General features: G+C 40.7%; 1 protein-coding gene across 16 annotated transcripts in view; it reads right to left on the minus strand.

The window, feature by feature from the left end:
- Positions 1-22,324, minus strand: part of L3MBTL3 (L3MBTL histone methyl-lysine binding protein 3) — a 114,396-nt gene that overhangs the window by 68,637 nt on the left and 23,435 nt on the right. For 11 of the 16 annotated variants that reach the window (XM_066373248.1, XM_066373257.1, XM_066373256.1 and 8 more), the window contains 8 exons: positions 19,603-19,719; positions 13,212-13,323; positions 12,764-12,838; positions 11,185-11,344; positions 9,566-9,701; positions 7,645-7,729; positions 5,670-5,761; positions 3,522-3,626 (listed from right to left, as the gene is read on the minus strand). In XM_066373248.1, coding sequence (XP_066229345.1) covers positions 3,522-3,626; positions 5,670-5,761; positions 7,645-7,729; positions 9,566-9,701; positions 11,185-11,344; positions 12,764-12,838; positions 13,212-13,323; positions 19,603-19,704 — 867 coding nt within the window. In that variant the 5' untranslated portion in view covers positions 19,705-19,719. Of the gene's footprint in view, positions 1-3,521; positions 3,627-5,669; positions 5,762-7,644; positions 7,730-9,565; positions 9,702-11,184; positions 11,345-12,763; positions 12,839-13,211; positions 13,404-19,602; positions 19,720-22,115; positions 22,226-22,324 lie in introns of those variants that run through there. The other 5 variants (XM_066373255.1, XM_066373261.1, XM_066373264.1 and 2 more) reach the window with 5 other exon arrangements.

Genomic DNA, 22,324 nt, shown 5'->3' on the forward strand with positions numbered 1-22,324 from the left:
GGTCACCAGCTTGAGCGTGGGCTCATCTGTTTTGAGCAAAGCTCACCAGCTTGGACCCAAGGTCGCTGGCTTAAGCAAGGGGTTACTCGGTCTGCTGAAGGTCCACGGTCAAGGCACATATGAGAAAGCAATCAATGAACAACTAAGGTGTCACAATGAAAAACGAATGATTGATGCTTCTCATCTTTCTCCATTCTTATCTGTCTGTCCCTATCTATCCCTCTTTCTGACTCTGTCTCTGTAAAAAAAAAAAAAAAAAAGGAATAGGAAATAAGGGAATGATGGACTTTTTGTATTTTCTCTACTAGTATTTTTTTCAACAAGAATGCATTGATATATTACATCCATAAAATTTACACCTTAGCCGACTCCTCCAGAGAGTAGAGACTGGGACTGCTAGAAGTACAATCTCTCCAGAGGGGCAGGTGGCTGCCCCACGACCCCCCCCCCCATGCCAACAAGAAGCTTAGAAGCTGCTTCCCTTGTAAATCTGAGAGACAGGCAAACCGGCTGTGCTTTCCATTCTGCTGACGCTGGTCAGTGAGTGCCTAAGAGATAAGCTCCTTCAGCAATTTATCCCTCTAGTCCCTCAGGGTCATCTCTGGGCTTCTGTCCCTGAGGCAGCCACCCTCTGTTCCCTCCACCATCTCCCTACCAGGCCTCTGGCCTCTGGAACCCCATGCTTTGGTCAGCTGTCTCTCTCACATCTTCAGCCACTTTGCTCAAAGACATACCTCGCTCTTCCCTCTCAAACTGTCCCTCCAGTGGGAGTGCCTCCTTCTCCCGCTCTCCAGCCCCCCCAAGGCCCGTGCCTGTCTCACCTGCGTGCTGCTCTCCCAACCACCCCCCCCACTCATAAGACACGAACCCCTGGCTCACTTCTTTCTTCTCCATCCTGAGTAGTTCCATTATGCACAAGATGCCGCATCTAGTACCTGGGTCCCAGCTCCCTGAATTTCTTCCTTACTTCGCTCTCTCCCGTGGATACGGTCCCATTGGAAATGGCGCTGCCTCTCCACTATTAAACAGCCAACCCCGTGAGGACACGCCCCTCTTGGGTTTGCTTACCCCGCCTCCCCAGTACACTTCCTCCTCAACCTCAACAGCATCTCACATGGATCCCTCCACTCACTTCGCGCGAACTCCCTCCCTCCGAGCCTTCCTTCCTTAGCAGTCGATTAATACATTTACTTGACAGCACTTTAAAATTGTTGCCCTGATGCCCTTCCCAAAACAGTGGCCTGAAAAAATTCCATAACCCCAAGTATGCACCTATGCTGTACCTATACCTGGTAGGGGGATGGTGAGGAGGGGAAAAAAGACATATTGTCAATCCTCATTATTCACGGATTTCATATTTGTGAGTTTACCTCCTGGATAAAATTTATTTCTGACCCCAAAATGATATGTGTGGTGTCTGGAAGCAGGTGCACACCACTGCGTGGCAGGAGATCTGAGGCCACCTCGGTGCAAGGTCCCAGATGAGGTCAAACAAGGCAATGCTCTGCCCTCGTGTCTTCTACCTCGCACTGTCAGCAGGTGTTCTTTGCACAGTCTATTTAGTGTCGTGTTTTTCAAGCTTGTTCTTTTTGTGGATGATTCTGCTATTTAAAATGGCCCCAAGCATAGCGCTGAAGTGCTGAAGCATAGTATTCCTAAGTGTAAGAGGACTGTGATGTGCCTCCTATAGAAGACATGTATATTTGATAAGCACCAGGTATGTATGAGTCAGGGTGCTGTTGGCTGTGAGATCAATGATGAATCAACAACAAATGTTACATAATAAGCTGCCTCTAAAAAGAAACACATAGGCCCTGGCCGGTTGGCTTAGTAGTAGAGCTTTGGTCCAGCATGTGGAAGTCCTGGGTTTGATTCCTGGTCAGGGCACAAGAAGTGCCCATCTGCTTCTCCACCCACCCCCTCCCACAGCCAAGGCTCCATTGGAGCAAAGTTGGCCAAGGCACTGAGGATGGCTCCGTGGCTTCCACCTCAGGTGCTAGAATGGCTCCAGTTACAACGGAGCAATGCCCCAGATGGGCAGAGCATCGCCCCCTGGTGGGAAGAGCGTTGCCCCTGGTGGGCGTGCTGGGTGGATCCCGGTCGGGCGCATGCGGGAGTCTGTCTGACTGTCTCTCCCCGTTTCCAGCTTCAGAAAAATACAAAAAAAAAACCCCAAAAAACCTTTTTGGAGCACATATAGCAACATGCATAAAAAATCTTAATGTCTGTAAGAGTGCTCACAGGGCACTGTCTATAGTGATGAGAAAGTAAAGACACTCAGTTTTTCATCAACCTGAGAACAGTTAAAAGAATTACAGCAATTCAGTGAAATGGAATACTACTGCACGGTTGAAAATGTTATACACACACACACACACACACACACACACACACACACTGCTAAAATATGCTGTCACAAAAGCAAGCTGCAGAATATTATGTATGACACCATTTATATGTAAAAAAGAGAAAAATACACATGTACATATATCTACATGAAGAGAAAACATCTGGACAGAACACAGTAAACTCCTAAAAGCTGTTATCTCTGGCATATAAAATCAGGGAATGGGATGGGAGAGGACTTAGCTTTTTATACTACTGACTCTTATGCTAGTTGAGGTTTTCATGATCAGCAAACATTCTGCTATAATAAAACACTAGACAAACTAAAATAAGTCTCCTTCAACACCAAGAGTTGAAGCACATCACACAGACCTTAAAAAAATCCCTTTCTCTTTTAGAACTAAATTTCTCAGGAGCAGTCTACACTTACTGAATATGCTTCCTTATAAAACTCAACTATTTTTGAGAACAAATATGAGCTAATTAGTATATGTAAAGCACTGTCCCATGGTACTCTGTGCAACTGTACATTATCACTTACTGTGACTGTCATCATCCAGCTATCAGATGTTAGTGTATTCTGCAGAAGCCGAAACTCTTACAGGTTAACTAAGCAAGAGATTACTATGATAAATAAAATACTACACTCTTTTGGAGTCTTTTTTTTAAAAGATACACACCCCTGGCTCAAGGGAAGGAGCAAGGCCGAAGCCAGCATATAGTAAAAAATATAGTCTAAGAACTGTGCTCAGTAATACATTCACTAAGATGTATATAATTGACTTGGACATTATTTCCTAAAAAAAACTTCCACAGAGATAACTCAAAATACCAAAAAATATATAAATAGCTGTTGATCTGTCTCTATCTTAACATTGTATGACAAAAACTATGAAGAAAGAGGAACCTGGGATTGAATCCTGATTCTAACGCTTAGAGGCTGTGTGTTCTTGGATACATCACTAAACCTCTCTGAGTCTCAGCTCCTTAGAATAGAGTTGGAAAAAATATGACCTGCATAGGGTTTTTGTAAAGATTAAATGAAGTAATGCAGTCAAAACACAAAGCACCATGCCTGGCATGAAGTAAGTTATGCAACAAGTGACATCTTTTCCCATTATTAGAATTCCATCATTACCATTTTATTTTAAAAATAAATATGAAGCAAAGCTTACCTCAGCCACAGTGAGGACGCAGTATACAGACTGATGCTCAGGGTCTACACCTTCTAATTTCATGCCAACTTTAAACCCATTTTTGTTATATGGGAAGGACTGATACTGCAATGAAAAATGACAGCAGTTTTAGTACGTTATCCAGAAGAACCAATTAAAAATATGAATAATTACCATTCTTAAATAAAGACTATTTAACCAAAAACATAAATAACTTAAAAATAAAAAAAAAGGATCACCTAATGATCCAATGACGGTGGAAAAAGACTCCTAAACAGGTCAGGAAAGGGAAATTTAAATGTCTCACATGTGTGAAAAGATGCTTGACCTCACCCATAAGAGTCATACAAAGTAAAATTACACAGAAATGTATTTCACCTATCAGGTTGGTAAAGATACAAAAGCAAAAAGATACACACACACATCACTAGCAGGGACACAAATTGGTACAACTTCTAGCAATTTCATGATATATATTAGAAAAGAATATTCTCTTTGATGCAGCAATTCTAATTCTAGGGAACTGTCCAATAGATACACCCACATGTGCAAAATGATAGGTATATAAGATTCTTCATGAAAATATTTACATGGCAAAAGATTTGTACATATAGTATTCCATCTTATGTCTGAATTATAGTAATTTAAGCCATTCCCTATTGGTTGACCTATATGTCATACATATGCCTGTGTCATATACGCTACTCACAAAAATTAGGGGATTAGGGAACGTGCAAATACTCCAGTACTTTTAGCTTTTTGTACAGTGCATTTTCACCAATGAACTAAAGGTTGGTTTTGCATCTCATTTGCATAATCAAATTTTCTTTGATTTGTCATTTGCTTTTCTGATGTTCATTTAGTAAAAAAAAATCAAATGCTTCTTTTTTTTTATTGCTTCATATTCACTCTGAAATATCCCCTAATTTTTGTAAGCAGTATATATGTCACGTGTCAAGAGGGAACAGCTTAAATTATTAGGGAACAGCCGTATGATGGAATTTTATGCATTAATATAAAGAATGATAAAATAATGAACTGAGGTAAAATAATTTCCAAATCAAGTTAAAAAAGCAAAGTTCAAAACAGTATCAGTGACATGTTATTATTTGGTTTAAGAGGGGTTCATACACACACACACACACACACACACACACACACAGCTTATCTGTACATATAACTTCTTTTTAAAAACGTAAATGGCTCTTCTTCTAAGAATGAAATTACAGGAAATAATTATATAGAACAAGGTCATATGTAATTACTATTATGTTCAAATTAAATATGCTTAGTGTAGATGTACTCACCCTAACACTGCTCATCACTTTTTAAAAATAAGCTCCCTATGTTCCTACATATATAACAAGGTATTAACGGCAGACTTATTACATACCATGATTAACAATTAAATAATTTAAACCGGGAGTCAGCAAACTGTAGTCTATGACTCAAATTCAGCCCTCCATCTGCTTTTGTAATTAAAGTTTACTGGAATTCAGCCATGTATTCATGTATATACTGTTTATGGCTGCTTTCATTACAATAATAGCTGAGTTGCTGCACCTAGACCAGGTACCCCACAAAGCCGAAATGTTTACTCTCTGGCCCTGCATAGAAAAAGTATACTGATCCCTGTTTTAGTCCAGGGCAGCAGCTCCTGGCTAGAACTACACTTGGTGTCTGTACCTTTAACTGATTTTAAATCACTTAGGTAAAATATTTTTATTTGAGTTAATAAAATACATGAACTAACTTTCAGATTTTTGTTGTTCATACTATGTAAATTTCGGTACCTCGTTTCTGTTCTCCCAAAGCCATGGTGTTGACATGAAATCTCATGCCAACTTTTCTTTGTCTACTAGATTTTTAGTAGTAGCAGGGATATCTCTTTTAAAATTGAGTGCAAGCTGGAGAACGCTGAGAGAGAAGTGCATGTTTGTGGGTGTGTCATCATGCATACAGCATGGGGGACGTGTACGTATTAATGCTAGCGGCCCCAGAGCTAATACACACATGGACAATAGTATGTTTGAGAAATCATCCCAGGTCACATGTCCTTAAACAGATGGTGGAAATGATAACACGGACTCCAGATCAGCACTGCGGCTCTGGCGCCCGTGGGGGCAGTGCTCTCTAGGAGGGCCATACCTCCTTGAACAGCTTCGCTGGCACTGCCACAGCTTTTTCCTCCTCCAGGTAGGATGCCCAGCACCAGGCTTTCTTCCCTTTTGGAGGCAAACCTGAAAGGCAAGTGAGAGTGAAATAACAGCCTCGCCCAGTCTAAAAATCACAGACGTCCACTGTGAACTCTCACCTCCCTAAATACCACTAGGCCTGGCTCTTCTCTTAACCACCACCACTGGTATTGCTCAGTATCTTCTCTTGGTTCCTCTTCCAAAGAAATGAGAGTTAAGCAGTAAACCGCAGTGCATAACTGCAGTGGTGAGGGTGGAAGAATGATGCAGAAGAACTCAGAGTAAGTGAAGAAGACAGAGCAGGAAATCAAGATAGGACAGTATCATGGAAGCCAGGAAGTATGTACTCCTAGAGGCAGGATGCTCCAAACACTTCCTGCCCTGGACAGTTAGCTCAGGCGGTTAAGAGCGTCGTCTCGAAACAAGAAAATTGCAGGTTCGATCCCGGGTGAGGACACACATGTTAAGCAACCAAACAATGCATGACTGAGTGGAACAACAAATGAATGCTTCCCTTCCTCCTCCCCTCTCTCCCTTCCTCCCTCTGTTTCTCTAAAAATCAGTCAATTAAAAAACAGTTTGTTGGAGCGTCACCCCAGAACACAGAGGTAGCCAGTTTGATCTCTGGTCAAGGTACATACTTTTCCTGTCTCTGTCTCTCTTTCCCTGCCTCTCTCCAAAGGAAAAAAAAATCCCAAGAGATCAAGGAGCTCAAGGCAGAAGTGGCCTCTGCACTGACTGGGTAGGGAATGGCTATCAATTTGGCAGAAAAGGAAGAAAATCAATTTAGTAAAGGCCAGATTTTGAGCAGCAAAAGATCATAGAAATGATAAAGATACGGTGTCAGCTAAAATAAATTTTATCCTGGATTAATCTGACAAATAATGAGAATAAAAGGAAGAAACCAATAGTCTGATTGGTACAAAATTGGGGGGAAAGGGTATTTTGGGGATGAGATTTGAAACAAGCCAAGGTTGAGCCCATGAGGAGAAATAAAAGTCTGAATACCTACGGGGTAAAAATAAATGACTAAAGGAACAAGGTCCCAGAGGAGACAGGGCCCCGAGAATAGACATGAAGGGGAAGGGAGAGAAAAGATTGAAGACATTTTTGAGGCAAAGTGCTGAGTAACGGAGAATTTATTCCCTTTAATCTCAGAGGCATAAAATAGAAGTCATCTCTGCCAAACGTAAAAGTTAGGCTGCATGCTTGAGGCAGGCAGAAATACTACAAACCCTTTTTAAGACTTAACAGGATGAACAGGCAAGGAACGCATCAAATCACAGAAGAGGAGCTTTGAGGTCACGATTCCCACTTGTAGGGACAACAAGCCTGGGCCGGTCAGGAGCAGAGCTGTGCTAACTGGAGTGACCTAACACAAAGGACTGGCCGGGCAGACGCCGCGGGTCAAGGGCATGAAGCCCGCTAGAGGGCTCCGAGGCCTCGACAGAGAGAACGGACTGTGCGTGTGAATGAGGCAGCTCATCCATCCATTCAAGTATCAGAGGAGAGAGCCTGGGGACTGGCTTCCTCGTGGGGATGGGAGTGTTTTGAAGGAAAAAAGAGGAGCCGCATCAGGAGTTGTGGTTTGAGAGGAAACATGAAAAACTTACAATCTGAGGAAATGAACAAGAACATATGTTCTAACAAAAAGGCAGAAGCAGATGAAACCTATCTGATACGAAAATAAAATGTCCTGTGTTTGACCTGACACTACTCAAAAGTTAGTAACATCCATTTTCCCCTTGCCTACTTCTATAAAACCCTACTCTTTATTGACAAAATTTAATTTAAAAAAAAGAAAAAGAAAAACCTAAAGCAATACCTTAAACTGTCCTCACGTACAGTACAACTAAGACTGAAATGTCTACCTGTATGGAATACGTTCAATGACGTCAAGTTACCAGGACAACCTTTCATCGACTCACCCTGCTTTAACACAGTTGAATCCCCGCGTCTTTTCCTTCGGACTCGCTGTGAACCCCTCAGGATTCTCCCATCTTGTTTGTTCTCCTACAATTTAAAAAAAAAAAAAGGAAAGTATTTTTTTTAAATGTTTATGAAATTGGCACCAATGAAAAGTTAGAGAGCTGTCAGAAAGCATTACTTTCTTTCTGTACTTTCCTTCAATTTCACTTCCTAAGTTTTAAGCAAAGAATATATGTCATTTGAGAACTATGCTGCTCTTGGCCTGAGATCATTACAAAATCAGAGCATTTCCAAGAATCACACTGCGGAGTAGCAGGCCTCTGCCCCTTCCTCCCTGGAACAGCCTTCTCCTAGCTCTGTGACCCTCTGTTCTGATGTCCCGCACACCTTACTGGCCACTCCTCTCAGTCCCCTGGCCAGCGTCTCCTCCAACCCAGTCCCCTTCCTTTCTCTGCTCACTAGCCCTAGGTATTAAAGATCATCTGTCAGCAGAGAGCCCTAATACTCCAGCCACGACCTCTCCCTTGACTCCACACTTAGCGCATCTACATGCCCAGCTGGGATCTCCACCTGAACGTCTGATGAGTATCTCAAACTCACGATGCCCAAGTAACTCCGGGTTCTATACTCCAGTGTTGCCTTCCCATCCTCAATGAATGGCATCATTATCCAGTCAGTGGTTCAAGCCAAGAACCTAAGAGGTATCCCTGATTTTTTTCTATCCCTCACACACCAACAACTCTACCTCGAACATGGATCCCAAATCCACTGTGCTACTTCACACAGCCCTCTTAACTAGCCTAGTGCAATAACATCCTAACTGGTTTCCTTGATTCCGCTTTTCCTCTCACATTATCATTTTAAAAGACAAATTATATCAAGGTATTCCCTTGCCTTTAGCTTTCCGATGGCTTCCTGTCACTCAGCATAAAATGAAAACCCATCAGTCTGGTTTCCCACCAAGTCCTACATGACCTGGACCTCTTCAGCTTTATCTTATTCCATTCTCAACCAGACCTTTAAAACTCAAACAAAATATGCCACACATCACTTTAGAAACTTTTCCTTAGCTGTTCCATTGCCCAAGGGCTCCACACTCCTAACTTTACAAAGCTGGCTCCTTCTCATTATTCAGAGCACACTGTTCATGCCACCTTCCCTGGGAGACCTCCCTGACAACCCAACTTAAAACACTCAGCCAATCCTGAAGCCCTATTATAACTCTCAGCAGAGCACTTATCACAGACTGATGTTTCTCCTATTAATTCTATCATATGTTCCCTTGGTAAGAATGTAATGTCCCTGAGAGTGGAGACCCGGTCCCTCTGCTGTCATCTTCATGCCTGCACACTCAGCTTCTAGAATAGTGACTAGCAAGTAAAAGTTGTTCAATACTGATCTTAAAGGAAATACCTCAAGACCTCAAAGTCCTCTTTTCATAAGAACCATTAATATATACTTTAGGGATGAGATATTTATGTTTCAATTCACATATTTTGAATCAGCTCTCCACAACTATACCCGACACTGATTTGTCATTTTCTACCAAGTCACATAATTTTTTTTTTTATGAGATCTGTCTGCAATTTACCAAAATGGGACTGGGATTTTGCTATTGAGAGAAACTGAAGATTCATCTACGAAACTGAAGGTCTGCTGTTGCCTCTTTCACTCCGGCAGTAAGTCCCAGGACACCCTACTTCCCCACCCTAAGGGAGGGGTACTCTTATTAACTATTCCCTCTTTGAGATGTGGACGACAGCAAAGAGGGTAGGTGGATAGCCTGCTGATGGTAACACAGAGTCACAGAAGCAGCACGTGAAGTCAGTAACTGGCTGCAGAGCTAGAGCCGTTGACCACGGTGCCAACCACCACTGAAGACGCACCTGTGTTCCTGGGAGCCACAGAAGAGATACTAACCGTTTCGTCATCTCTCTCCTCTCCGTCCTCCTTGGAGTCAGCTTTCACAGATAGTTTTGGTTTTTTCTTCCGACTGCACTTAGGGTCTTCTTCCTCATTGTCTTCTCCGAGGTCTCTTTCTTCCTTTGAATCTCTGCTGTTTATAAACCCAAAACAGTGACAGGAAACAAGATCAATCAAACACCTACATGTTGAATATCAATGCAAATTTTATTAAAAGCATCACTCTCCAAAGGAAAAATATTTAACCAGCCTGACCAGGCAGTGGTGCAGTGGATAGAATGTCGGACTGGGATGTGGAGGACCCAGGTTCGAGACCCCGAGGTCGCCAGCTTGAGCACGGGCTCATCTGGTTTGAGCAAAAGCTCACCAGCTTGGACCCAAGGTCGCTGGCTCGAGCAAGGGGTCACTCGGTCTGCTGAAGGCCCGTGGTCAAGGCACATATGAGAAAGCAATCAATGAACAACTAAGGTGTCGCAATGCGCAACGAAAAACTAATGATTGATGCTTCTCATCTCTCCATTCCTGTCTGTCTGTCTGTCCCTGTCTATCCCCCCCATCTCTGTAAAAAAAAAAAAAAAAAAAGAAAGAAAAAAAATTTAACCACCAGGAGAAATGTGTAGACATCGGAATATCATTGACAAGGAACACTTCAAACCACTGCCATGTATGATATTATCAAGGTTAGAAAGTGAAGATTAGCTTCTCTGTTAATGTCAAAAGGGGACCAGCACTATATGGAAAACAGATTCTAACAAGTTTAAAATTATTTGCCTTTCACATCTGCCATCCATACTAATAAAAGAATCAATTATTTAACGATATTTTAGCCTTCGGGGAAAATCTGAAGCAAGCATTTATCAATTATTAAGAATGACAAGTCCAAATGAAAAAGGCCAAGTGTAACTCTGTACAATCTCAGTTGGCCAACAAAAACAAGACAATTTACAAGACTGTACTGATTAAAATACATGGGAAATGCCACTACAATATAAATGTCAAATCATTTATTTGCAGTATACATTATATGTAAGAAGTACACCTTCTTGGTAATAAGCTGAATTCTGTCAGAGAGTCAGTCCTCAAAGGGCGGGTCACACCACCGTCAGCCGCAGCTGATGCCTCTGTCTCGTATTTCTCAGTCTGCCCTGAGACCAGCAGTAACATAACTCTGTACATTACTCTTCGTTCAGTTCATCTCCAATCAGCTTTATTCCATTTGCAGAGTTTTAGTCGAGTTACCTAAGAATCCCCAAATATAAACAAACCTGTGTTTCCATAAACATCAGTACCTGTATCATCAAAATGGGTATGTAGCCCAGAGAACTTTAAATAACTTTCAAATTATTAGAGAAAAAAAATCAAGTTAATATAAACCAAAGGCTAAAGGAGAGGCAGAAGTTGTATTGCAGGTGATAACATTAGCAGTAAAACTCAGATCAGACGTGACTGAAGTCACCAGCAATGAGATCAAGGTCCGTGTGTTTCTACAGGAAATGTCTCTGAAAAAAGCAAGGGCAGAAAAGGGCGGCAGAGGTCAGAGGGCCTCTGTAGTCCCCAAGCACCCTGACCCTGGACTCTACAACCCATCTGATGGATGGAGTGGAGCAAAAACCTACTTGTCCTTGATATGCCGAGTACAATTCTGGCTGCAATAGTTTCCTCCAGAAAGACACTCATCTACACTGCCATACTGACAACAGTTCTCACAGAACGGGAGCCCATCGACTTTCACCGGCTCCTTCAACCTGAAAGGCATCCCCGTCTTCTCTGAAAAAACTAGAAGATGAAAGGAAGAGAGAAAGAAATTAAAACCATGACAGAAAACATTTCACAATACAAATTTTTTCTTCTAATAATTTTGTTAGCAACACAATAAAAGAATCATGTTTGTTGAATGAATGAATGATCAAACTATAGTGTGTAGGAGGAAAAAGAGTTTGGGCCTGGCAGACATCACTCAAATCACTGATATAACAAAACAATTCTCCAGAAGAGAGAAAAGCTTGTCCAAAGATTTTTCTAGAGTTCAAAGTAAAATGAAGAAAATTGCATTAGTCACTAAATTCAGAAGATTAAACCATCAACCTTTACAATCCAATTTTAAAGATGTGTCTTTGACAAAATTTGAGAGGGGTTATCTTTGTTATTTCATGTTTATTACGTTTTGATGATTAATTTTGTTTTACTAAATTGGTTAAATCAATTTCTCTGTTTTACTTTTAATGCTGCAGACCTCCTGAATCATAATTATCTGAATCGTTTGGGAACCCACATTTCCTTTCACCTAAATCATTAGGCTAATCATTCATTCAGCAAACATTTTTTAGGCACCAATTTAAGCTAGACACTGAAAAATGACAGTAGAGACCTTGCCCCAAGAGAGCTCACAGTCTAGAAGAGAAGACAGGCAAGAAAACCAGTATTTGCGATAAGAAGTGACGCATGCAGTAACTGAAGCATGAACAAGTCCCAGAAGTTGTGCAGAAGAAGAAGTGACTCAGTTGGCCTGGGGGGAAGTCAGGGGAGGGTTTTCTGATATGAAACCTCAATAGGGTTTTGAAGAAGAATTTACCAACTGGATAAAGAGAGGAACGGCATCCCCGTGAGAAGAAACGGCATAGGTAAAGGCAAGGAACATGAAGCCGCTGGATGTGTTGGGAGAGTTACAGGTCACTCTGCCGCTGGCACCGCCAGAGCACCAAGGACAGAGACCGGAAGAGAGAGCAAAGAGACAAGGCAGGCAGGTGGGTGCGGGTCACCCAGACCTTTGAATTTTTCACTGGAGAGAAAAAGAAACCGATGAAGTGTCAGATAAGCCATCTACGTAAGTTCCTCTAAATTCAGTGTGCAGGATAAACCGGGTGAAATCAGAAGCAGAACGATTCTTTAGGAGACGTTTGCAACAAACAATTCAGGCGAGAGTTGGTAAGGGCCTAAATGAAGGCAGTGACGACAGACAGAAAAGGCCAGATCTGAGACATATTCAGGAAATAAAAACCAAGAGGATTAAGTAACAAGCTATGGGGGCTAGGGGTAACACACTCAGGATGACTCTTGGATTTACTGCTTGTCCACTGGGTGGATGGTGCTACCATCAGCTGAACTATGGGTTACAGAAGAAAGAGCAGGTTTGAGGGGGAGGGGAGAAAGAAATAGAAAATGAATCGCATTTCAGACATGTGGGGTTTGAGGTACCTGTGGGACATCCAGGTGGAGATGTCCAGTAGGCAGGTGGAAATACGGGCCTGGAGCTCGGGGGAGAGGTCGGGGCTGGAGATATAGATTTAGGAGTCATCAGCATATAGATGTTAGTGACAACCATCGGAGTAGATGAGAAAAAAGTGGCAGGCTTTGGCTAAATCACCTGGGTAGGCTATTACATGGATTTACTTGATAATTTCCAATTAACCTGGTGCTATTACAGATCTGGCATTAGGAGAGAAGACAGTTAATGGTTATTTTAAAATATAAAAGCCGGTTCCATATCACTTTTGTTATAGAAATTTACCTAAGGACATGTAACATGAAGATCACCCAGGATTTTCAAGGTTTCAGCCTATTATATACACAGCCTTAGATATTTTTTAGTTCAAAATTTTCACAAGGAAGAAATGATAGGTCAATGCAGATGACCTATTCTTACCTTCTTGGGCAGTTGGTACCATCCAAGTTGTGGTAGCTGTTGCTTTTTTAACACTTTCCATCTCACTCTCATCTGTTATAACTTCCAGGGCTCCAAATTCATTTACTCGAAACTAGCGACAGCACGGTAGAAAGAGGCAAAATTTACAAAATCGTTCAGAACAGTAAACATTTAATGGCTGGCCCATAGAGTCTTTAAGAAAAAAAATAATTATGTTTTAAAAATTAATTAAAATGATTATATCTAGATAAGTCTTCTACCAATATCAATCCCTTAAAGAGTTTTATAAATTTTAGACATATGACTCCAAATATTGAAAATTTCTTCTCATTGCATGACAAGCTTCTAACAAGGTATGTTTCTGCTATTGACTAGTCGCACTGTGTGTGTGTGTCTACGTGCTGAAGGCTTATTCACTCCCTATGTACAGGGACCTTATTCTCTGTATTCCTTCTGTTTTCTCATAAAACAGAATGACATTAGGGATCTACTCATCTTAACAGGTGATGAAGAGCAAGAAAGCTCAAAACTCAAATGAATAATAAAACATTTTGCATAAAGTTTTTAGAGAACTCTCACAGAAATATATATATGGGCATACGAACACGTAGTATTTAAATAAGGCCTTCCATTTCTGAATCGAAACAATCGATATGGTCAACATGCCAATAGAGTGTTTCTTTTAATCAACTAAATTCAGACCCAAGTCAGAAAAACCTTAAGCCATTATTCTTTCCACCAGGTGAAAATAGCACCTTAAATAATTTTCTGCACACAATCCACAATCATTAATGCTTCCAAGAAGGAACAAGTTGAAATAAGTAAAGAAAGTGAAAATCTTCCCCCTACTACATATTTCAGACACAAATTTCTCGGTAACATGTGTATACTACACCTAGTGTGTTCATCTAAAAATGTCAGTCTAGAAGATTTCAGAAAGTTAATTGGAAGGAAAAGACCTAAAAATAACTACTTGTTGTAAAAAAGTTAATTTTCAAATGATCAACTCTGAAAACAGAATATTTCAAAATAAAGCTGACAGTACCATCTACTGGGCAAGAGTAGAAAAAACAAGCCATAATGATTATTAATTAATGCTATCAATGAATATGATAGACTATCAATTCTAACAAAAAATTAAAAACAAAACAAAAAACAAGCCTGAACTTTACAATTCAATTCAGGAAAGTAATTTTACTTTTATTATATGTTGATGTTCATTTCTACTTACCTGACAATTACAAATTGTGGGAAATAGCACCAAACCTGTACATTACAAAGACAGTCTCCCGGGGAATAAGTTTCCAAACTGCGGCTAGACTACAAAGGCCCCTGTGATTCCTACTCTGGGAAAGAGAGCACCACCAAGTGCAGTCTTCAAATAGAAATTCAGACCTATGACCCCTGGAAGCTTTGGGTCGAATACTTTCAAAGTTAAAAGGTGAAATTTCCACAACACAACATTTAATCCCAATTATCTCCTCCCAATATTTAGGGCCTGTAAAAAACTTATAGTTTAAGCAAAAAGTCAAGATTCAGTGACACTTAGGGAAACTCCTGTGACTGCTGTGAGCCAGGGATCCATGGACAGGCTTCAGGGGTCAATGAAACCCATGAAATACATACATAATTATGATATGGGCACACTACATTTTTCTGGGGGATAGGGCTCATAAGGTTCATCATATTCTCAGAGATACCCTATAACCTTGAAGAGTAAAGAACATCCACTCTAATCAAAATTATCAACTTTATTTCAAAAATTAACCTCAGATTGTTTTTATTTGGGGGGAGGGGCAGTGTGGGAGAGAGAGGAGAGAGAGAAAGAGAAGCATCAACTTGTTTTTTCCCCTTAGTTGTGCAACCACTGATTGCTTCTCATAGGTGACCTGACCAGGGCTTAAAAGTGTTTTTAAACTATCCTATCACATGCAAAAAGACATAGAGATCAATTTTTTTTTCTGGATTCTCAATTCAGATTTACCATGTCTTCCACAATATTACTACAGTTGCAAAAAATGTTGGACAATGCAGGTTGTTAGGTGCTGAGAACATTACTGGAGTTCCACAGATGGAATTCCAGAAAGACTGACACATTTCCCATAAAACACTCAGGTCCTGAAGCTGGTTTTGGAACCATGAAAACTTGAAATAACCAATTTTATTTTTTTTTTGAAGATATTAGTTCTTTTAACATAAAAATCTAAAAAACAGTATGAAAATATCGAGTCACTATATTCTAACCAAGAATATCAAAATTATAAACTTTACCGAGGGTTTTATTATGCAAATAAAACACATCAGCAAACATTGTAACATTTTTTGTAAGTGGATACATCCAGGTCAACAGAAAACAATTACATCTAAAATATATAAAAAGTAGCAAAGGTTTCACTTGTTTGTCTTGGTTTGAATTATTACCTTTAATTGATTCGATTTTCTTCTTTATTTTTGCTTGCAAAGGCAAAGGATCTTTTGCCTATTTTTGCCTGTCTTTAATAATAGGTAAGTAAAAGACACTGCTGAGGTTACTATTCTTGTTTTATTACTTTGCTGAAATCTGAGTTCTACTTACCAATCTGTTTTAAGGGCAAAGATATTTACTAACTACACTGGTCTGAACACCAATCAAGACACGGCAAACGGTGCACCGAGAGTGCAGTGAATTTTCCAGCTGGGTTTCTGCATTGCTGCTGCAAGGTCTTGCTCTCAGTTAAGTGGCAACTATTCTTACTAGATAAGATGCTATCGCTCTCAGGAGTATATCTGCATTTTACTCAGGGACTCTGAAAGACTAAATCCTTATGACCCAGAGGAATAATTCTCTGCGGATAAGTTTCAGACATAATTAGAAGTTCAGGGAGAGAAGCTGCTTCAGGGAAAGGGAGCCTTACCATACCCCTTTCCACTACCATTTACTGCCTGCCCGTTCTGAAGGCTGCCCTGAGATACTCATCTACAAATACTAATTTACATTTTAAAAGAACACATTAAGCAATGGTAAGGTTTCCAAAACCTGTTTAAGGAAAAATACCTTGTTAAGGACTATACCATTTTACAGAGGACCAGCGGACACTTTCTGCGCCCCTCCCCCTGCCCCCAGCCACACCACTGCACTTTCTTATGCTAATTCTCTTAGGGGATGCCTGCCTTTCCCTTCGCCGCCTCCTGTCCTGCCTCCCAGTCTTCACGTACATGCTAGACCCCTGCCTATTTTCAGGCACGCGAAGCTCACATAACATGTACTTTCCAAAGGCTTCTGATCCCTCCAGCTAAAATAATGCCTCCTTAAAATGCTGTAACATTGCCTGCGAACCTCCTTTGATACAAAAATGTCTTCTCTCCTTAGACTATATAGGACAGCCAGTGGTTAAGAGAATCAATTTTAATATCAAAAAGCCTGGTTTTAAGGCACAGTTCTGCCAATAACTAACGATTTGACCTTGAACAAATGACTTAACCACTCAGGGTCTCCGTTTCCCCATTTGTAAACAGGCAACAGTGGTAGAAACCACGTATCTCCAAAGGTTAAGTAAAAAGATGCAATGAAAAGATGCAGGTAAAACTGTCGATCAGAGTAAGTCCTCTATTCTTCCCACTACTGCACCCAGACAAGAAGGTTTTGCAGTTTCTATGGAAGGGTTGATTACCCAGTGTGGGGAAGGGAAAGGAGGTTGCAGTTACAGGGAACAGCAAAGGCGTGAAGTCTTCAACTGGTGGTTTGGGCAGGAAAGGAAAGAGGGTGGCACTGAAGACCGAAATGAACTGCAGACAGAAAGGAAAGCAGAGGCCAGACCAGCAAAAAACTTTCACAGCACACCTGAGGGACTGGGACTTGACCATGAAAGGTTCAGACAACTGTCAAAGGATTTTAAGCAGAAGAGTGACATAACTTGATTGGCCAGCAAGCAGAAGGCTCTTACAGAGAACAGTTCTTTCAAAATGGCAATAAACTGCAGCATAAACAAACCTGTTCCCATGGCAAGAGAGTGACTTCTGTGTATTAGCTGAGTTAACTTCAGCTCCTTTCCTTAGGCTAGCATACTCTTTATTAGGAAATTCACACATCTATTCCCATTAAACAACAGAAACTTTGATAGTATAAAGTAGACAAAGCATGATGTGAGAGTAAATTTTGTTAATTTATTCAAAGTTCATTCTAACATCTTAAATTTGTGAAAAATTAATTTCTCAATCAGATTTCTTAAGCAACTCATATTTTAATATAAGGAACAAGTGAATTAGAAATATTAATCAATATAACCAACTGATTTAGTCTCTGAATCTCCATGGATAGAGAGGATAGGAAGGTAGAATAGAAATAAGCTTTTAAATAATTTTTTAAGTGGGTATCAAACTATTTACAGTGCATGAAGTGAACTGGACACATGGCATTGCCCAATTAGATGAGCCTAAAAGTCAAATTAAATAGCCAGATTGTAATACCCAATAAATGGCTTAATTATCTGATTACCTTAATAAAAGTAACAGGTTATTTCCTAAAATCCATTGCTTAGAAAATTTTCAGGCAATCTAAATTTTTTAGGGGTGCAAATTATACTCTATTGTCAGAATCTAACTAAACAAAAGTTAAAATGTTCATCGTCTACCTTACACCCAAAAATAAGCCACTAAGAAGGGATAAAAATGTACAAGGGAAACCAGCAATGAAAAAGGGAGGGGGCAGTTCCATCAATTATACAAAGCCGAAACAGGTACAATTTAAGTGTTTACACAGGTATCTATTTTTTTCTATCTTTCATAACCACCTTATGACATAGATCCGGTATCTCCATTTTATAGATTCCAAAACTGCCTGACCAGGCGGTGGCACAGTGGATAAAGCGTCGGACTGGGATGTGGAGAACCCAGGTTCAAGACCCCGAGGTCGCCAGCTTGAATGCGGGCTCCTCTGGTTTGAGCAAAACTCACCAGCTTGGACCCAAGGTCGCTGGCTCCAGCAAGGGGTTACTCGGTCTGCTGAAGGTCCACGGTCAAGGCACATATGAGAAAACTTAGGGAATTTAAATCACTTGACAAAGCTCATGTATCTAATATGTGGCAGACGTTATCAGAGTCTGATAAACAGTTTCTTCTTTTTCATAAATTCTAGTACTCTACTTCCAACGCATCTAATCCAGATGAACATTTGGAGAATATGAGAACAGGTAAAATCCTTAGTATTACCTTAATCCTTTATTTTACCGAAGAGGAAACTGGCCCAAACAGACCAATTGACTACTAACTAGTTCTAGATCACACAGCCTAAAACTAAAACCAAACCTCCTCTCCAGATTTCACTCGACCTCACCGCAATATTTTTGTTAAGTTAAACTTAGATAGGTATGTTGGCACATGGCACTTAATTAAACCTAATCCAACTAAAATCTTAAGTATTTTTCCAATAACAGATTTTCCAAACCTCACCAATGAAGGTTGAAACTAGAAGAAGGCTTGGCTGAGGTACTTGTCAAGGAGATGCTAAAAGGGATTGTATTACAAGAAGTCAGTATTAGGAGGCAGGAATGTCCATTCAGGACATCAAGCATTAGAGTGGTAAGCCAAATGACAGTCTGCTAGGGCGATTCGGAAATTCAAACACCTGAGCGACCAAGTACAAACACAAAGTCTAAAAGTTTACAGACAGGTTCAAGGTCCAAGAGATAGGATCAAAGCAAAAGCAAAAGCAAATTTGAAATGAGAGGTGAGGGCGGTCGACGTCCGAGATGGGTGCTTGCACAACCATGCTTCACGGGGAGGCAGATGTGGCCCTTGATCGTTTGGGGTCCTAGGGAAAAGGGGTGGGGTGAGCACCTAGAAAGGAGCATGTCAAAGAATCGTTCCCTGAAGAGAGTTCTCATCGATCCAAAAGCAGTCTGGTTTACAGGAAGAACCAGCTTTTACATAAGTGATTATATAAAAATCTATACCTACAGAATAAATAATTTAAGGGAGGTAAATAACCCTGCTTTTTAATATTTTAACATTATCCAGTTTTTTAATGAGAAAACTAGGGCACGGGAAGTGTGGTTATTTACTTCACGTTACAAAGCCTATTACTACAAAATATATGAAGCCAGATCTTTTCGGCCTACCATTGCCACACGTATTGGCCATAATGATAGAGCCCAACCTGAGGTGATCCTCCACAAAGCTACAGCTCTCTGCAAAAGGAGCACAAGCTGCCAAAAATTCCATCTTCTCCTACCCCAAGTGACAAACCATCCGCATTCCAAATCATCTGGAGAGTGTACTGCAGAGGTCTAAGTAGCATATAACACCTACAACATTATGGTTTATGCTTTTCATTCTTATTTTACATATATATTCAGGTTTATTTTAATAACACATGCAAACAACACATGTAATGTATGCAATAAAGATAGCTTACCTTTAAGTCACTTCCTGGCAATGTACCTACTCCATCTTTCCAGTCCATAACACTGAATACATCAAACTCTTGACCACTTGTGCTAGAGGCAGATTCAGTCATGATTTATTTTTTAACCTGGAAGGGGGGAAAAAAGGCATATCATTAAATATTCCACATATAAATCCTTCTTTTCCCCAGGGTTCATTACTTTAGTTTCCCTTAATTACATAATTTAATTTTCTTGATTATATATAATATCCCATATATCCACAGGTTTTAGAAATAATTGCTTCAAAAATATCAACACCTTTTTTCAGGCCTTGGCCGGTTGGCTCAGTGGTAGAGCGTCGGCCTGGCGTGCAGAAGTCCCGGGTTCGATTCCCGGCCAGGGCACACAGGAGAAGCGCCCATCTGCTTCTCCACCCCTCCCCCTCTCCTTCCTCTCTGTCTCTCTCTTCCCCTCCCGCAGCGAGGCTCCTTTGGAGCAAAGATGGCCCGGGCACTGGGGATGGCTCCTTGGCCTCTGCCCCAGGCGCTAGAGTGGCTCTGGTCGCAACAGAGCAATGCCCCCTGGTGGGCAGAGCATCGCCCCCTGGTGGGCGTGCCGGGTGGATCCCGGTCGGGCGCATGCGGGAGTCTGTCTGACTGTCTCTCTGTCACTAGCTTCAGAAAAATAAAGTGCCACAAATAAAAACTGGAAAAAAAAAATCAACACCTTTTTTCAGATGCAATCCAAGGTAAAGTATAGCAGAAAAATAATAATATTTCCAAGTTATAGCCTGACCGGCAGTGGTGCAGTGGATAGAGCTTCGGACTGGAACGCAGGGGATCCGGGTTTAAAACTCTGAGGTCTCTGGCTTGAGCATGGGCTCATCTGGCTCAGGTGTGGGCTCGCTGGCTTGAGCATGGGATCATAGACATGACCTCATGGTCGCTGGCTTGAGCCCAAAGATCGCTGGCTTAAAGCCCAAGGTCACTGGCTTGAGCCCAAGGTTGCTGGCTTGAGCAGGGGGTCATTTGTAGTCCCCTGGTCAAGGCACATATGAGAAAGTAGTCAATGAACAACTGAGGTGCCACAATGAAGAATTGATGCTTCTCATCTCTCTCTCTTCCTGTCTGCCCCTATCTGTCCCTCTTTCTGTCTGTCACACACACAAAAAAAATTCCAAGTTATAAAGTGTTACAGTAAACATTTCTATTCTTAAAAAGAAATTCATTGTTTCATAGCATACTTATTTAAAATAAAGAATCATAATGCCATATGAACATAATTCCTTGCCCTCTAGAAAGTTTTTTCTGTTTTAAGACATTGAAAAGAGAGTAGGTATGAATAAAGAATACAATAGAAGACATTAACAAAAATGGAACCATTTAGATCAAAAAAGAGCAAAGAATAAATATAATGAATGTACAATGTGACTAATTCTTTCAATAAACTGATTTATTTAATGCAGGTAAAATATCTGCCAATTTAATGTTCTGGGAAATAGAAAAAAAACAGTCTACAGCAAACAACTACAAGGCTGTATTAAGATAACCAATTCAGTCAACTAAACTGTGATAATGCTTCATTCTCATTTTTTAAAAAGCTGCAAAACTAACTTTCATAATCGTAGTTATTGGTAGCATTATAATGTTGTTCTAAAAGCGTTTCTTGTGCAGTATCAGTAAAACAAATGTTATGATGTTGGGGTCATTGACAAGTGATACAAGATCAATGAGTCCTAAATTTTTCTAACTCTGTCCACTGAAAACGTCTAAAACAACCGCCCATCAACAGCAATGAGCAGCCTAGTGCTCAGACTGTGGTCTCTAAATACCATCTGTGTGAGGTTTCCTGGAGAAGGAGGTGATTGCTGTTCAGTGGCAGGGAATGTGAAAGATGAACCGGGACCATCTCACACAAAAAAACAATGAAGTCATCAAGATCACAGAGGTCAGATTAAAAGACCTTAGGTGCCAACGGAAGAGGCTCCTGCAGGCCAAAGTAGAGATTCTAGCTGCGGTGAATTGAAGCACAACAAATAAATTTAAATCCACAAGTTCATAATGATATTCAAAGCAAGAAAACAAGCCTAGAATATTTCACTGGTCACCTTTGGAGGATATATAATAACCAACTCATTATTTGGAAAAATAAACAAGAATTTATCCTCCTATATCATGAGACCCACGTAAACTATATCTCAGGGTAAACCATTGGTGAGTGGAACTTGCCTTTTCAAAAAAGCTCCTACTAATAAATAAAGGAATGTTAGAACTAAAACACAACTATCTGCTAAATCAATGGCTCGAGGAAACAAGCAGCAATGTCTGCTAAGAATATAAACCCAACACCATTTATGAAGAAGTACTGCCAGGAAAAAAAGAAGAAAAAACAATCAAATCTAATCTGATCAAGTCTATTGACAGGAACTACCAAGATGCAAAGGAATACGTTAAATAAATCACACCATGAAAACAGAAGCAGCAAAATCTGGACTGTCAGCAGGTACCCTTTAGTAACATTTCTCAAAGTATGGTCCACAGACCTTAGGGGTTCCTGAGACCCTTTCCAAAGATCCACGAAGCCAAAACTGTCTTCATGAAAATCCTAACACGGTTTCTGCCTTCTTCACTAGGTTCACACTGGCTCTCACGGAACAAAGGCAATCGAGGGGAGAGCCGTCATTGTTCTCTTCACCATCCTGCACTCACAGGAAACAGGTGTCAGTTCTACTCAAGACCATTCTTGATGAAG

The sequence above is a fragment of the Saccopteryx leptura genome, chromosome 3 (assembly GCF_036850995.1).
Source record: "Saccopteryx leptura isolate mSacLep1 chromosome 3, mSacLep1_pri_phased_curated, whole genome shotgun sequence".
Taxonomy (NCBI): Eukaryota; Metazoa; Chordata; class Mammalia; order Chiroptera; family Emballonuridae; genus Saccopteryx; species Saccopteryx leptura.